Source organism: Bemisia tabaci, chromosome 4 (genome assembly GCF_918797505.1).
Source record: "Bemisia tabaci chromosome 4, PGI_BMITA_v3".
In the NCBI taxonomy this organism is placed as follows: domain Eukaryota; kingdom Metazoa; phylum Arthropoda; class Insecta; order Hemiptera; family Aleyrodidae; genus Bemisia; species Bemisia tabaci.
In genome coordinates this window covers 6,061,982-6,079,288 of record NC_092796.1, presented here as the reverse complement: position 1 = coordinate 6,079,288, position 17,307 = coordinate 6,061,982, and the positions used below count along the sequence as shown (strand labels likewise).

At 39.1% G+C, this 17,307-nt stretch overlaps 2 protein-coding genes across 3 annotated transcripts; both read right to left on the bottom strand.

Annotated features, from left to right (window-relative positions):
- Positions 1–672: 672 nt before the first annotated feature.
- LOC109031336 (uncharacterized) lies at positions 673–7,109 on the bottom strand. 2 transcript variants are annotated; one of them, XM_019042791.2, is made up of 2 exons: positions 6,988–7,109; positions 673–2,436 (listed from the first exon to the last, which is right to left on the bottom strand). In XM_019042791.2, the coding sequence occupies exon 2, from the start codon at positions 2,413–2,415 to the stop codon at positions 1,135–1,137; it is 1,281 nt and encodes a 426-aa protein (XP_018898336.2). In that variant the 5' UTR covers positions 2,416–2,436; positions 6,988–7,109; the 3' UTR covers positions 673–1,134. The 2 variants fall into 2 exon arrangements, with proteins under 2 accessions (XP_018898336.2, XP_072155125.1); XM_072299024.1 differs by lacking the exon at positions 6,988–7,109 and adding an exon at positions 3,385–3,395.
- Positions 7,110–10,572: 3,463 nt separating this feature from the next.
- Positions 10,573–15,644, bottom strand: LOC109031310 (uncharacterized). The gene is made up of 2 exons (XM_019042762.2): positions 15,133–15,644; positions 10,573–12,308 (listed from the first exon to the last, which is right to left on the bottom strand). Exon 2 carries the CDS (start codon positions 12,279–12,281, stop codon positions 11,916–11,918), a length of 366 nt encoding a protein of 121 aa, XP_018898307.2. The 5' UTR covers positions 12,282–12,308; positions 15,133–15,644; the 3' UTR covers positions 10,573–11,915.
- Between the last annotated feature and the right edge of the window lie 1,663 nt (positions 15,645–17,307).

The following is a 17,307-nucleotide window of genomic DNA, read 5'->3' as shown; positions in this document are numbered from 1 at the left end:
CCGCCGCCAATCCAAGCCCCCCTCTACCCTCTTCCCATATGGCGCTTAGTTCCGTTTCACAGAAATACGTCCAATTTTTGTGCGACGTTATCCGTGTGAATAATATGGAGATTCATTCACTGCTTGTTGACGAAGCTACTCTGCCTTGCTAATGAGGAATATCGTATGAACATTCGAGAGTTGCAAAATTTCCCTCGTAAAATGTTTACTTGTTCAAAATCCTACAAATATATGTATTTTTTCTTGAAATTTTCAAGAACTTCAGGTGAAATCGCGAACAAAACTTGATTGACGCAACTTTGATTAATTTAAGCACTGCGGTTTATGTACTGCCATATTTTTAAGCTCTTAAATGTTGTAAAATTTCCCTCGATATAAGACATGAACTTTTAGAGAAACGTAAGAATATTTTTTGGGTTAGTTTTTGGGGTAATTACTCGAGTGGTAATTTTAACTGAAGTATCTGAAAATTTTGAGGAAAAACATCTGCATTGTCCTCGAGACTAAGCCTGCTATTGAGGGAAATTCAGCGACGTCTAAATGTTCATCCGGCGGTTTGCTTAATACTAAAATTTAATCTGGATTCTCACACCCCCCCCCCCCCCTCTGGTGTGCACATAAGCTTCAGAAAAAGATGCGGCAATAAGAGGGGAAAAGAAGCGTAGAGAGAGGTACACAAAGAATTTGTATTACGTTGATTTTTTTCTTGAACAACAAGAAAGTTCTATCACACATTGGTCAAAAAGCCTGCGGTAATTCGTCCAGATCTTATGAATGTTTTAATGATTTAGTGAAAAGAATGTGGTACTATTTTCTTATGGGGGTAAAACAATTATTGATTCATATCAATCATAATACTATTTTAATTTTAGAACAATTTTGCCATGATTTATTCATTATGAGATGCACTGAAAAATAAATGGATATAAATAATTTATTAATAAATAATTAAATCTTGGCGGCTGTCTATTGAGCATGTTTGCTTGATTTTTGCTCTTCATCAGTATTTTAAATCGTAATGATTCGCAAATTGAAAAAAAACAGGATACAATTTTCTGGGCTTCTACGTAGCTCAAATTGCATAGCCACAAATTGAAGGCTCTTTTCACCCCCAAACATGTTTGATGCCGCAAACTAAGGGCAAGTAAGGCACTTCACTCCCGAGTCACTGGAGAGTCCTTGGCTTGACGACGACCCCTTATTAATAGTACAACCCCCCGAGGATGCTGAGGTGATGGTGATATTTTTGCCACTCGGAAGGTAAATGGTCTTGGAGGAACCGGCTTGGACATAGTGGGTCTCATCTGGACGGTTGGCGAACGTTATTTTCGTCGTGCACCCATTCTGGTCACCTTGACCTTTGACAGTATACTCGTAAGTCGATTGCTTATACTCCGGCGAGGAATTGTAGACGGTTGATCCAGGCGAAATACTGAACACCTTCTCGCTGACACCACCCCCGTTTTTGGCTAGAGAATCGGATCCCTCGAGCATTCTACAACCCCCTGTGGAAGGGGAGGTGATGACGATGTTCCTGCCGTCTGGTAGGTCAATGTTCTTCGTCGATCCGGCATTAATGAAGTGTATTGAGCTGGCATCCCCCGTGGAATTGATCTTCGTTGTACAACCCTTGTTATCTCCGTAGGTTTGGACACTGTAGGCGGACCAAAGAGCAGGGAACTTTTTAGGCGGGGAGTTAGGCAGCAATAGCTCCGGTGGGTTGGTTCCGGTTTGGAGGGACGTTCTCAACGAGTTCTGAGCGAGGGTGTCAGTTTGGCTGGCTTTGCTCAGGGTTTCAGACCCCTTATTTATGCTGCAGCCCCCGGAGGAAGGTGAGGTGACGACCATGGTTCTACCATCCGGCAAGTTGATGGTTTTCGACGATCCAGCACTGGTGTAGAGTATCGAGTTGGTGCTGTCCGTGGAGTTGATCTCTGTCGTGCAACCCCTTGAATCTCCACTGCTGTGGACAGTGTACGATATCCCAGACCGTAGTTGACCAACAGGTGCGTAACTCGAGACTGATGAGGTTGGGGTGATGGTTTGTAGTTGACCAACTGATGCGTAATTCGAGACTGATGAGGTTGGGCTGACGGTTTTGAGGGAGTCTCCGAAGGTACCCGCCCGGGTCAAGGTCTCCGATCCTTTGTCGATGTTGCAGCTTCCCGATGAGGGGGAGCTGATGGTCATGGATTTGCCGTCCGGTAGCGTGATGGTTTTCGAAGATCCTGCAGTGACGTAGTAAGTTGAGTCGGGGCTACCGGGGGACGTCAGTTTGACTTCGCAGCCTTTGTAGTCACCGTAGCTGTTGATGCAGTACTCTGCGCTTGACCGGGACCCTGATGGTTGGGCATCGCTCATCATGGATGTGCAAATGACTGCCAGGAGCAGTGATACAAAACTGCGGATACTCATTGTGCTGTGGTGGTCTTAGATCTGTAACACGGAGAAATTAACAAAGTTTCAGTCATTTTTTATTATTATTTTATTTATTTTTTAAAAGCAAATTGGAGAGAAAATTGGTACGGTCATATTAAAGGAATGGCGGATGACAGATTGCCTAAGAAGGCACTATAGATTAGGCATTAGGCACAGGTACGGCACAAGTTCCTCGTTAAAAAATTCCCCCTGACACCATGACGGTAACAGTCAAGTTTCATACGTTAGTGCGCCTTCAATTACATTTGATACCGTGCAATACTTTCGGGGTGGAATAGTTACATTGGCGCCTTCAAACCTAACAGGGATGCTTCACTCATTGCGCAATGCATGCAGTATCCCTGTTAGGTTTGTAGGTGCCAATGCAACTATTCCACCACGAAAGTATTGCACAGTATCCAATGTAATTAAAGGCGCATTAACGTATGAAAATTGACTATTGCCGTCAACCACTGTTTGCCACGTGGTAACTTCACGCCGACTAAAACATTTTACAGGGTCCAAATTTTCAAAAAAGATACTCATGGTATAATCACCGTGTTTTATCGCACTCTTTCGATGGCTCCTGAGTTTTTTTTTTTTTTTTTTTAGGTCTAGAGAGATGATATTTAAATGAGTCGAAATTCACGATTTTGCTCAGAAAAATGGCAACGTCTCAGTGTGTCAAAATTATCAGAAGGGGAGCATTGGGAGCATCTAAGCTACTAATTTCACACTCTGATTACAATTTAGGCATCTGTAACGTTAATTTATCGAGAGGGAAAAATCATCAAAAACAGTAAAAAATTCGCTATTTTCATGCGTGAAATTTTCGCGTTGGGGCAAAAGCATGGAGGAGGTCCAAAACTTCACTAGGGTGTAGTTTATGAACTAATTTTGCCCTCTGTTTAATTTGCAGACCCCTCCGACTTTATTTTTTAGGGAGCGAAAAATTACTGAAAAAACAGTAAAAATTCGCTATTTTTGCTTGGATAAATGGCAACTGCGCGTCGGGTTAATTTTATCCGATTGACCCCAAATTTTATTTTCCGTGTTTTTGAACATGCTGTAACCGATTTAGGGGGTTACGGCTATAAATTTCCGAAATTCATTTTTTGTGGGCCACCCTAATCGTGGAAGAGGGATCGTTCATAAATTACGTAAAGCACTTTTTCAGCATTTTCGACCCCCTCCCGTTCTTGTAACGCAGCGTCACGCAGGCTCATACCCCCTCTCCCCTCTACGGCGTTACGTAATTTATAAACGACCCCAATAAGTTGTAAAAACTCCTAATTATGACGTTCTTTTTCGTGGTCTAATCCACTCAATTTTGAGAAGTTTCTCCTTTTTGCCTATTTTGCAACACATTGGACGTTGAGTTTTTTACCCCAAATTTTTATCAAAATCAGAGTGATCAAAATGGCTCTGGAAGTTCGAAAAGGGAGTAATTTCATGAGGTGAGCCGTAGTGCTCAAAACTAAATTATTATGTTTGTTGCTCAATGACTGAAAGAGGAAATCTAATGTTTATCCGTTTTTTCCTGACGGACGACAGGGCAGGGTATAAATTATCATCGTAACACTTATGTCCCGTGAAAATGTATGCAGAGCACGTCCATTACATTAAAAATTTCGAAATTCGACTGGCTAATTGGCATTTGCAGTAGACTTCATATTTTGCCGGTCAAACCTATCCAATCACGAAAGAATTCAATACTCATAGCATACCAAATCAGCCATTGAAAAAAAGCTAATCGCTCCACATATAACTAGATTTGGGTCTGACAAACATTTTCTACCACCTCCGATGTTGCATTTCATTAACTGTTTGAGACAAATTCAGCACTTAGACAGTTTCTAAATCGCGAGACACAGTTAAATTCATCCAGGGTATACCTATTTGATTCAAATCTACTTTCACAAACTGATTGCGGTAGACGCACTAGTCGTAAGACATTAAGTTGTAATTTTTTAGCCAACGTGCAATAAAAATCCAGAAAACTGGATGTCTCAATACAGAGGGAAAAACTCATATGAGCTGTTTCCTCTGTGTTGAAATATCCAGTTTAGGTTACACTAGTTACGACCAACACTATAAGTTATAGTTATACTTATAGTTACGACCATTCAGGAAGGCAACTGCAGACGCTTTTCGTGTCTAATTGGACCCACCTGAACTCGGTAGCAGAAAATTCAGGAGGCTGCGCTGCACTGAAGACAGGATTGCACGCGTAAAATGAAAAATAAAAAAGATTGGAAATTTCTATGGGATATTTCATGAAATGTCACGAGGCTGTGAAATATTTCATATTTTCCAGGGGCTACAGTATGCAACCCGCACTAAAACGCCGAAGAACAGAAGAAATCCACAATTTACACATTTTACGAAACATAAAGAGGAACTGGTGTTTTTCAATATCTTTCATAAATTTCTGAAATTTCATGCAATATTTCACGTGAAATTTCAAGATTTCATTTTACAAGAAAAATTGCAACCCTGACTGGGGATGGGTCCAACTACACCCGAGTTGCCTTCCTGAATGGTCGAAACTAGTGCTGCACCAAACAGCGTATCTCTTTGAGGGAAAATTGTGCTCATGTGAGATGATTGTGTTTTGAGATTTCCAGTTTTCTGGATTTTATAACCCACATTGGCTAAAAAATTACAACTTACAAATCTACTTGGGTTAAAAAACTAGCAGGAGTTTGGCTTGACAAGCATCAAGAATGATAATTTGTTATTTATCTGGTTGAATCTGGTGGTATACTCAACGTATTCGCTATTTTTTGCTTGAAAATTTCATGAAAAAAAAAAGACCGTATAGGGGACCTTGATCTCTAATTTTGTCTCGTGGTCCATTGTGTTTTACAATAAACTCAGATGCGCAATGTACCGTAGCATCGTGCAGAATGAAAAGAGTTCATCTTAAATTTCATTACCTATATGATAATCACATTTGAAAAAAATAAAAAGAGAAAAAAACTCTCAGAACTATTTTAAACTCAGAAAGTGGAATAAAAGTGATACCTATTCACTCCGGTTTGCGGCGCCCATACTACCGTGCTAAGGAGGAACGCCGTATGAACATTCGAGAGTTGCCAAATTTCCTTTGATGAAACATGTAGGTTTGAAAATGTTCATGCATATTTTTCCTCGAAATTTTCAGATATTTTAGATTAAATTGCGTAAAAAATTGTCTGAAAATTTTGAAAAATAACATTTGCAATTTTCCCAGTAAGTTCGGGTTGTATCGGAGGAAACTTGGCAATGTCTGAAGGCTCATACGGCGTTCTTCTTTAGCACGGCAGCATACATGCTTTGCCATTACTCGTCTATCGATTTCTTTTATTTTCCCTCTTTTATCGAGGTTTTGCAAGGAAATAATTCGAAGCTACATTTATCTCCTAAATTGGGCATCCAGACGTATTCTTAGTTGTCAAACATCATCAGACTGCAATGCTTGCAATACTTTTCTCGTCCGATGCAGGCATAGCTCCTAATCCCTCCCTCCTCCCTCCCCTTCCACCCCCCTCCCCGGTACTTCATTCTCCAAACCCTAATCGATGAATGAATTCCGAAATTAATTAACTTACCAATTATTAAGAGCGGATGATCTGGCTAGTAGGAAGACCTCCAATGTCAATTTTTATCTTTTGAATTTTTGGTTTTAAAATGCTCCGAGAATTGGAAATTAGGGTGGGGTTAGGGGGGGATTGGAGGTTTGGTGGTAGGTTAAGAGGGCGCGGAAGTTAACTTTTAGGTAATATACATTCTGGCCTGTAAAGTAGGTGAGCAATTATTTGTAGTTTTCTCAAAACAGAAAAAATGGATATTAACGGTTTCCCATCGAGCCGTTGCAATTATTAAACACAATGACACCTAGTTGCAAAAAAAAAACCTGGTCGCTACAGTGCCTTTTGAATGCGTATTTATGATTTGCTAATGTTAAAAAGCGCATATCTCCACTATAACGTTAAAACATGTGTGTGAATGTGGGCGATTATGTTTCATTTTTCAAAAAAATACTATCGAAAATAGCTCCTTGAATTTTTCAATAAACATGTTTGAATGAGATTAGGATGGTTCGAGAAAATTTTAAGGAAAACTGATGATCATAAAAAAAAACAAATAAATAAATTGAACGTGAGCGGAAACTTGCAAAGTCGCTGCGCATTTTCCGATCTCAGTTATCAATGTTTTAGGACCGTCAAATTGTAGGCGGCTTGGAGATCTCCTTCCAAAAATTTTAATAATTCTGACTTTCCCGAGAGATTTTTTGGAATTTTTGGCATCATGCACTATTCTAACTTTTTCAAACATAGCTATGAGCAAAAGTGATCCGAATTTGTATACTTCAAAAAAGAAAATAACAAAATCAGCCGCAAAATCAAAATTTTCTGAAGAGATACTCCAAGCGGGTCGCATTTAACTTCCACCTCCCTCCCCCCCCACCAGATGCGTAAGTTACTGATTGATTTACGATTTTTCTGATTCACCTCATAACGTCTCAGTATCATATATTCAGTATTCAAAACAAATGATCAAATAAAAATATGGCTTCGTACTTACAGTAAAAATTCTTGGTGACATGATACGGGAAGAACGGACACAATTGTGTTTTTGCCAATGATGCCATCAGTACTTATATATTTCTGCGCAGGCGTATGAGACATCACGAAAACAGATGCTCCCTTGACAGATTGAAGTGTTAAATGGTCGCAAATGCGTTGAGAAGACGCTAGTTAAATATCGTTGGATGGGCACATTGTCAACAGGAAGTTTGCTGAATATGGGCAAAACGAGGTGCAGAACCCTGAGCGAGTGATCTCGCTTGGTCGTCGAATCATTCATTAATCCTTGATTTTACGATTTATCTTACACTCGTAAGATCTAGCTTTTTCACAAGGCTGAAATAAGCTTATTTTGTATATTTGATTCCGGTTTTTTGTTTCATTTGGACATATTTCTATCAAACAAAACCATGTGCAGGTGAGAAATATGGAATGTGCTCTAGAAAGCTGGATAAGAAACAATGTAAAAGTGGGCGTGATTCCTTTTGAAGAATAGGAAAATCGGGATTTTAAATTGAGCAAAGAGAACTATGTGCCAATTGAATGCGGAATTCATGAGCCGCGGGCATGGCACAAGAGCGTTGTGGACAAGGCTCATGAGTTAAAGTGCCCCGACGACCATCTTCCCCTCGCGCCCGGGCTCGCTCATTGCTGCTGACGTCATGGTGCTTTATTATTCTCATTCACTCTTACGGCCAGGGAACTAACGAGCACACCTCATATTTCTCACCTTCACATAAATCTAATTGATAGAAATGGTCGAAATATGCTTATTTTTTGTGTTTGTGTTTTGTGCACGTGTGTATTTTGAACAAATACGAAATGAATTAGTTCTGAGCTCCCATTAGAGGGTGATTGCCCAAGTAGCATAAGTTTCGATCGATCGCGATACCATGATAAAAGTTATTGCTGCTGTAAGAGAGTGTTTCGTAAGTTGCCAATCGACTAATTGAAGGGGCTCCTAATGTTTTCTTTTCATTGCTTAGTGCTTTTTATTGTTTGATCGTCCGATTCTTCGGAACCGGCATTAATCGGTCAAATGAAATAAAAATTTAGCAAATTTCATGATGAAAAATTTGCCACTTTTATTCGAAATTTTTATTGTAGAATTCTACTCGGAAACGTGGCCAAATGTTTTTGTTTGACTCTGAATTCCATTGCAAAGATTGACTCAATTTTAGTGCTCTAAATGACCAATTTGGACGAATTAATCTCTGCTGCAAATGGGCAAGTCAACTAAATAATTAATTTAAAATGGCTTCATTCGAACAGCTCAGGACGATAAAATGTGGGATTTTAGGATGCTGATTTTAAGACTGACCAGGATGAGACGGAGATGAAACGGTCAGATTGAGTTTTGTGCGAGACCAAAGGACGTTTTGGATACATTACATCATTTGGAACTTGGACAGTAATGGCATTTTTTCATGCTGCTCGAAGGTCAGATTGCACACGGGATACGACGGACGAAATTTACGAAGATCATGAGCATCACTTGGCGTTTTTTTTACAATCGTTTGGTGCCTTTTCAAAGATCTTGTTTGCTTCGACAGTCGTTGTTACAAAGAACCATTATTTTACACTTCAATTCACCTAGAGGAAGCGTTATATGAGTATTAAAATGCCAAATTTTTGCGAATTGCGAATACAATTCTCAAAAAACTCGGAGAAAAATTATTCCCAGATTTAACAGGAAATGTGTCTTTCATTTAGGTTTCAGGACATTTTGTCAAAGATTTTTTGTGCGCGCACCAATTTGTCCAGTAGTTTACGCCCACACGTAAAATAAGCAACGGTGACTTGGTTCAAGCGTTATATTTTAGTCTGTATGTAAAATTATATTGACAATATGGAAATGAGAAATTGAGAGAAAAGGAGGTATTGTTATGGTTGCTCATTTTCTAAATGAAATTTTAATATTTTCTCCTTTTGAATCATCTTTTTACATTGTTATTGGTGAATATTTGGTTTTATTTCTATCCTTAAAATATTCGATATACAATATACCTTATATGTGTGTAGGTCCTTTTTTTATTTTTTCTTTACGAAATTATTACTTCATTTTGAAAACATATTTTTAAAGCGTGACAAATATTTGTGAAATCTTTTCCAAGCGACATTAATCTCAATAAGCCGCAGTTGTGCCAACAGAAACTGCAAAAATGAATAAAAGAGGGGAAAAAACCAAGAAGCACGCAATCTTTAGTTTTAACCCATTTGTGCATCGATCTTTAACAGTCAAATATGTCAAGTTTTGAGCATTTGGTTGCGCTTACACCTCGCTGCAGCACAATAAAAGCACAAAATGTAAAAGGAAAAATTGGAGTGCTTTGGAAATCATTAAATTTGACACGGAACCACCAATATTTAAAAAACACACACATTATATTATTATTCTCCTTTGATAAATTGATACATATATTTTTCCCGTCAATTTAAATGAGAATAATCGATGCAGAGTGTGCAAACATTTCAAAATTATGAGTTAAAAAACGCTGACTATGCGAGTATAAATATTAGAGCCTAACAGAGCGGAACGGCGAGCTGCCAGCGTGAGAGGCTCACTGGCGCCTACAAACCTAAGTGGATACTTCTCGCATTGCACAATGCTTGAAGTATCCACTTAGGTTTGTAGGCGCCAATGCGCGTTACGCGCTGGCCGCCCGCCCGCCCCGCGGCGGCGCGGCGCCTGAAGCAACCATTTCACAACAGAGGTGTCGTACAGTATTTTACGGAATTGAACGCATTAAGAATGACAGGCATCCTTTAAAAGTACAGATCTTTTCTCGCAAAATAAATCAAGATACTTATCGTACACTGGAAAAATCTAAGAGCTTTTAGCTGAGGCAAATATAGAGGTTTATCCGGTTCAGGTATTACAAGGTGGGAAAATCTTGAAAGATAATTAAGTCCTGTCACACCAAAGAGGTGTAGAGAGTTTTAGTGAATTTTGTCTGATGGAATTGACGCTCCCCCATTTTTACCAAAACTCTCAACTTCATATTATTCTCCGTTGGACCAAACAGACAAAACAAAAAAACAAGCAAACCTTCATTCTTCCATGACATTTTACATTTTCATCCAAAAACGTCGTGAGCAATTGTCGTTTGTATTTATATGTGTGCTAATTAACTTTGGGTCTCAACTGGCAACTGGACCAAAACTCCCGTGCCGAAAAAACGCGTGGACGTAAATTACTGAGAAAAACAGCCAGCGGACAAAAAATCGTTGACCAAATGTCCTATAACCTTTATTTAAGGCAATTTGGCAAAGTTTAAATATGCATTAAACATGCGAACATGAAACATTGAAATATGAGAGAAACAGGGGGTACTCCCCAAATAGGGTTTCGAGGGTGGGGGAGGGGGGCTGAAAATATTTTCATCGAATTCTTTGGGGTCGACTTTTAGAGGTTTTCGTCCCGAAGTTCAATTCTCGGCCGTTTCCGAGAAAAAGATAGTGGGCGGGTGCTTTGGAACACCCGGTATCAACCGCAATTATCCATGAATTAGAAAGATACCCATACATAGAAATTACATCGTTGATTGGAGAATTGGAAAGAATAATTGAATAACACATCCCATACTGTAATTTTTATATTTATTTACCACATATTATCATTAGCATGCGATCATTCACGGGAAAAAATAATGTCAACGGTTGCTAGATTCCTGACTATATTATGCTTCCGAGGAAATTCGGTACTAGGTTTTTTGAATTTGAACTTTGAATTCCCTGCGGACTGTTCATTGATATTGAATAGGCATAGCGATTAACAAAGAAGACAAAGATTACATGGAGCGATCTATCTGTGGAACCGGCTGGTCACGTTGAACGAAGGAGGTAAGTAACGGACTAACTAATTGCAACCCACAAGATACCCCATAGTTAGTACATCATTCCTCCTTAGTCTAGAAAGACAATTTGTTTCCTACCTCCCGGAATGGTCAATGTCCATGCTGTCTTCTTTATCCATCACATTGTCCACCGTTTCCAATATCAGTCCGCTGAAGAGACATTGTCGTGTCAAATATTAATTATTTGTCGAACAGTATAGGTTTACTTTCGATAGCCGGTTTGGCCTACGTTGATTCCAGGTTTTCTGGAAGCGGGGAATTTCAATTCACCGGAGACTGATTATTGATTGTTATGACAAAGAAAACGAAGGGAAAATGAAGAAATCTTATTGGCTGAAACGGATGGTCGTTATAGACTAAGGAGAAAAATAATGTACTGACTACAGATGGAGCCGGTGGTTGCCGTTAGTTGGTATTTTTGTATTACTTAACTCCTTTGTCCATTAGAATCACCCACCACCAACAAGATCGCTCCATTTTACGTGGGTATCCTTTGTCTAACACTGTGTCTATCAATTTATAGAATCAACCGGCTGATAATCGTACATACTCACGAATCTAGTGACCAATTTCATCCTTATTCATCCGTAAGGATCAAGGAAGATATACATGCACTGAAAAAAAAGTTACGGGCTATATAGTCATAACATCAGTTGCGTGCACAGAGGCCGAAAGTTCTGGGTGCTGAAGCCTTAGTTTCGAATACTCTGCTGCCATGCTAAGGAGAAAACGCCGTATGAACCTTCAGACGTGGCCAAATTTCCGTTGGTAAATCAAGAATGTTCGGGAAAGTAAATATTTGTCTTCCAATTTTTCAGATAATTTTGTTCGCAATTTCACCGAAAGTTCTTGAAAATTTCTCGGAAAAATATTCATACTTTCCTCAAAAATCAACTTTTTATCGAAGGAAATTAGGCAACTCTCGAATGTGTATACGGCATTCTTCCTTAGCACGGCAGTGCGGATGTTACACCCGGAACTTTCGGCTTCTGAGCCCGGAATGCGGACATTTGTCAATATGGCCCGTAAGTTCGGCCTTGACGGTCGGAACTTCTTTTTCAGTTAGCTTTCAAGCTCCCTGATGGACGATACTGCATCCGCCCGAAGCCGGGGACTTGATGTAGACGATCCGATTGAGGAGTTTGATGGTCTTGTCTTGTCCGGCTTTGACGTAGTGTGTGTCTTCGGAGCCGCCGTCGGGCTTGATCCTGGTCGTGCAGCCTCTGGCATCCCCGGTGCTGTCGATGTTGAGCCCGGAGTTGTAGATCTGGGAGTAGGCGTAAGATCCCTCCGAGGAGTTCGGAATCGGCACCCTCACTCGGGCAGCGGTGATCATCTTCTGGGTGTAGTTGTTGATCCAGTCCCCCAGGAAGTTGCTCCGGCCCAGAGACACGCAGGCCAGCAGGAGCAGAGCGCGTCCTATCGGCAGATTCATTTTCGTCGTAGCTCGTGGGTGTGGAATCTGAAATTTAGGGTGAGTCAAGTACAAGTGAACCGCGTTAAGCAGAAAGGAACCAAACCACATAAGCTATTGCCAATTTTTAAACAATTTGAACAAACGTGAAAGCTTTATGTAAAATGGTTAGAATTACCTACTTTTTTAAAACTCATCACTTTCACTTAATATGTTTTATGTCTGTCTGTTTTATACGGGCATAAAATATATTCAGTGAAAGTGGTGAGTTTTAAAAAAGTAATTTTAAGCATTTTAGATATTGCCAAATTTAATCGGGCAATTTTAATTTTTCACTTGAAAAAACTTGCGGATTTTTTTAGAAAATTTCAGTGAATTTTCTGCTTAGTACGGAGCAAATTCCTTAAAGTTTTCAAAGGAATCCGCACTGACGTTTTCTTGTAAAAAAGTAAATAGCCCCATTAAATTTGGCAAAAGCTGTTGTGGATTTGTTCCCTTCTGCTAAACGCGGTCCAAGTAGGCTTGTAGTTTTTCAACAAAATAACATTTTGAAATTTTGAAGGTGAGACATTTCATGAAATTTCAAGAATTTATGGAAGTCATTGAATGATACATTGCAAATATAGATTATTGACCCCAAAGTTGAAAAAAAATGAAAAAGCAGCATATGTATTAATCAAATGTATAAAAATGGCGTGCGCGATACGATTGCTTTTAATGTTCCACAATTACGAAAAAACCTTCTTTTTTGCATTAGATAGCTGTGTTTTTGAGGGAGGGTTGAATACACTAGCCCCTGGAAAATATGAAATAATTCAGATCCTTGTGAAATTTCATGAAATATCTCACCGAAATTTTACCATTTTTTGTTTCATTTCACTCGTGCAACCCTGCGTAAAAGGTGACTCTCGCATCAAAAAGTGATTGACAAAATTTCAAAAAAATTCAACCATCAAAAGAAGATTCAACAATGGTTCCTTTAACAGTCAACGCATGAAAAACAATTCGATCGTATGAGCCAAAGCTTTGGTGTTTCATTTCAATCGAACCACTCGGTTTATCAAAAAGAACCCTCGGTTCACCTCAATTTAACCGAACTAGAAGAAGTTAAGTCACACGAATCTACACTGGGAAAAAAAACACATCGGATCTAGAGTCCAGGCTCTTGAAAACTTTGACAAGAAAAACTACTCTTGATTCAATCAGACTTTTGCTTAGATCAGAAGGAAATCCGCTTAAATTAAGAGGCTTGGTTCTTGATTTAAGCAAAAATCCGATTGAATCAAGAGTATTTTTTCTTGTCGATGTTTTTAAGAGTCTGGACTCTAGATCCAATGTGTTTTTTTTTCTCCCTGTGTAACGTTTGTTTCCTTAACAACCGAAATTTCGCTTTGAAAAATCGAACACGTCAATTAGTAAGGAACAGCAAACGTTTAGTTTGTACGAACATTCTTTTTAATAACATATAGCTAAGATTAAATGATAAAATATTTTATTACTTGTTCTTGAATATTTATTTCCTCGTATTTCTCTCACATTGTGAAAAAGCTCCGGATCTGAATCCCGTGATTACATGCTATACATACAAACCATCCATGCTATACTTTTGCATTTTTTATTCAAAGTTATACCTGACATTTTAACTTCCTACATATTCGCGAGTTAAATATCATATTATGAGAAGAGCCAGTTATACAATAATGACCCTCTTCACAAATGTTTTTTTTATTATCGTAACATAATCATAGAGTACAATAGAGTCGCAAAGTACTGGATCGCCGTTGAAGTCACTTTTCGAGGCTGTTTTGTCCAGTTCTCCGGAGACTAGTGTGCGGCGACTAGCGATGACGCATACGCAGAGACTCGCGCTCAGCGCTCCCCACTCCCGACAGTCCCGACTCGGCTCCGTTCGTCGGCTAGACACACACTGAACCAGCTAAAATAAGTAGGCCGGTAATAAGTCTGAAATTGAGTCCATATATGAATATTATCTCGGAGTAACATACATTAATGGATTCATTATGGCTTTGAATATCTATTTCAAGCAAAATTTGCACAAATTAATACCGATGGAATTAAAAAAAGTCGAAAAAACACAAGCAGTCGTTGATTTCTCCATGAGCCACCGTGTAAAAAAATGCCGGTTGGTTCACACTTGGTATAAGTCAGAAATTAAATTCCTATATGAATTTTATCCAGGAGTAATATACATCAATGGATTCATTATGACTTTGACTATCTAATTATAGCAAAATTTGCACAAATTAATATCGATGAAATTAAAAAATGTCGAAAAAACACGGGCAGTCGTTGCTTTTCCCGTAAGCCGCCGTGATAAGAAATGCCGGTTGGTTCACACTTGGTATAAGTCAGAAATTAAATCCCAATATGAATATTATCCAGGAGTAATATACATCAATGGATTCATTATGGCTTTGACTACCTTTAAATAGCAAAATTTGCAAAAATTAATGCTGATTGAATTATAAAATACCTAAAAAACACAAGCAATTCTTGATTTCTCCATAAGCCGCCGTGTTACAAAATGCCGTTGGGTTCGCAAATGGTTCACTATTTTCGGAGCACACGTGGCTCGGAAACGCCTGTTAATGGATTGGCTTCATCGGCGCTCCAGTACTTTGCGACTCTATTGTACTCTATGAACATAATAGAGGAAAGTTGCGGGAAAAGATTACAAGGGTAGAGGTATCAGAGAAATAATTTCCTTCCAAAAATGACTCTATATTGGGCCTCTCATTTTAGTATTCAATCCAGAAAATAAACGAAAACTTCACAGAAGAAACTGCGCGAAGTGAAAAATGAATCCACGCTTCCATCTCGCTATGGGAAATCTTTAAACTTAGGTACCTACCTTCTTCTTTGAGGCAAGTAAAAAATTTAACTACACAATCACAGTGCAACACAAGTTCAATCGGAAAGCGGTAAATGTATGTGAATATTTACTTTGTGCATTTTTACCACGTTTGTGTATTTATAAAGCCTCTACAGAACTTTCGAGAGAAAACAAATGCGTAAAATTCCGAACAACTTGAACTAGAACAATAGACAACGTCACTATTGAATTATGCCAGTTCGAAGGAGGCACTCAGAATCTTCGTTAAGGTCATGCTGGAAATTGACAATGCTATCGTCGCTTTTAATGTGGCACGATTTTCCGTGCTAATCATCGGGAAACTTTCGGTTGTAGTTAACGTGACTCACGAGCCAGTCGACACTTTGTAGCGCAGCCTACACTGATGCGTCATCGACGTGGAAACGAAAGTGATAAAACTTTACGGGTTACCGGGGCAATATGCCGGGGAATTATAAGTTGAAAAATACTCTAAAAAGAGGCAGAATAGAACTGACAAAGAACTCCCATTTAATCACTCAGTATCAAGAATCACAGATTCCTGAGAATTTCTAAGGCAAGAAACTCTCGGGAATAATTTATCCCACGATTTACCGTGTATAAGCGGACGTATATTGTTCCGCTATCAAAATTTTCTGATAAGTACATTTTTCAGTCGCAAACTCGCAAAGTTTCCACTTGTTGCGTCGTTGAGAGAAAGTATGGTATGTGAAGTGTATAGCGTTTTAGTTCTCTCATGTAGAGTGCCTTGTAATCTCTGTATGGGAAAAATCATTGTGAATGACATTTCATTGATAATTTCCGAGCAAAGTCTGAAGATTATGAATAAGATTAACCCATCCCTTGTTTGGACAACAAGATCTTCCATTTAGGAGAAACGAACGAAAAAATTAAGAAAGAACAAACATAAATACATGTGGTTAATAATTTTAACTTCCGCGTCCGCGCCGACGGCACTGTGTTTGGCGCAATGCGTGAAGTATTCATGCAGTCTGGTAGGCGCTGTGCGTTTCACGGCACTGTTTGACGCATTGCGTGAAGTATTCATGCAGTCTTGTAGGCACTATGCGTTTCAAGCCGACTGCTGCTGACCGCAGTATGTTTGACGCAATGCGTGAAGTATTCATGCAGTCTTGTAGGCACCATGCGTTTCATGCCAACCGTCGCGCCGGGCCGAGGGCTTCTCCTTTTCATCTCAGTCCTCGTCATCATTGCTCTCTGCGCCGCTCTGGTCAAATTGCGTGTTTGGTTTCTCTCTTGACTCGACTAATTAAAGGTGCTGTCTCTTGTGCCACCGAAAGACGACAAAATTAGAAATTATTATACTTTTACTCTCAGGAAATGAGAGATTTTGTCGCTTTTTCTCGTTTGTAATTTATTTCCTTAATCAGATTTTTTTTTTTTTTTTTTTTTTTTTGATACCTACATTCAAAAAGGTTGCAAAATTCGCCGCCCCTTACATTTTGCCGCCATGGGCCGTGGCCCATGTGGCCACCCCCTTAATCCAGCCCTGTAATCTGAGTGTTTTAACATTTTTGCTTCTACTTCATTATTTAAAAGGAGACCGAACCTACAACATGAGTTGAAATATTCATATTGTGTTTTTCACACGGAGAAAAAAAATCTCCGAAGTTTTCAAGAAATGAAGTTCAGTGGTTTTTCATGTAACAAATGAAGTATGATAGGAAGTCTGCAAATCTATATGAATATTTCTGCGGTTTCACCAGCGATATGTAACGGCCCTTTACAACGGGTCATGTGTCAGCCGCGAGTCAATTCGACCCTGCTTGGGCATTTATGGTTCAAGAAATTATTCACTTTCAACGTTTGAATTATTATTAATGAACATTATGGCTTCAAACTTTCATTCAATGTTCTCCAGAGTAAAACTGCCGCGCTAAGGAAAAAGGCCGTGTGAGCCTTCAGGCGTTGCCAAATTTCCTTCGACAAATCACTAGTTTTCAGGAAAATTTGTGAATATTTTTTCTCAGATTTTTCAGAGGATTTTTTTCGTAATTTTATCTAAAACGTCTGAGTATTTCAATGAGAAAGATGCATAACTTTCTTCAAAAATGCATGCTTTATTCGGGGAAATTTGGCAACTCTCGAATATTCATACGGCGTTCTTCTTTAACACGAACAGAATAGAAAGCGGTGAGCATCGAAAATTGATAA

Coding starts and splice junctions, on each gene's coding strand:
- LOC109031336 (XM_019042791.2), bottom strand. CDS start 2,415: ATGAGTATCCGCAGTTTTGTATCACTGCTCCTGGCAGTCATTTGCACA.
- LOC109031310 (XM_019042762.2), bottom strand. CDS start 12,281: ATGAATCTGCCGATAGGACGCGCTCTGCTCCTGCTGGCCTGCGTGTCT.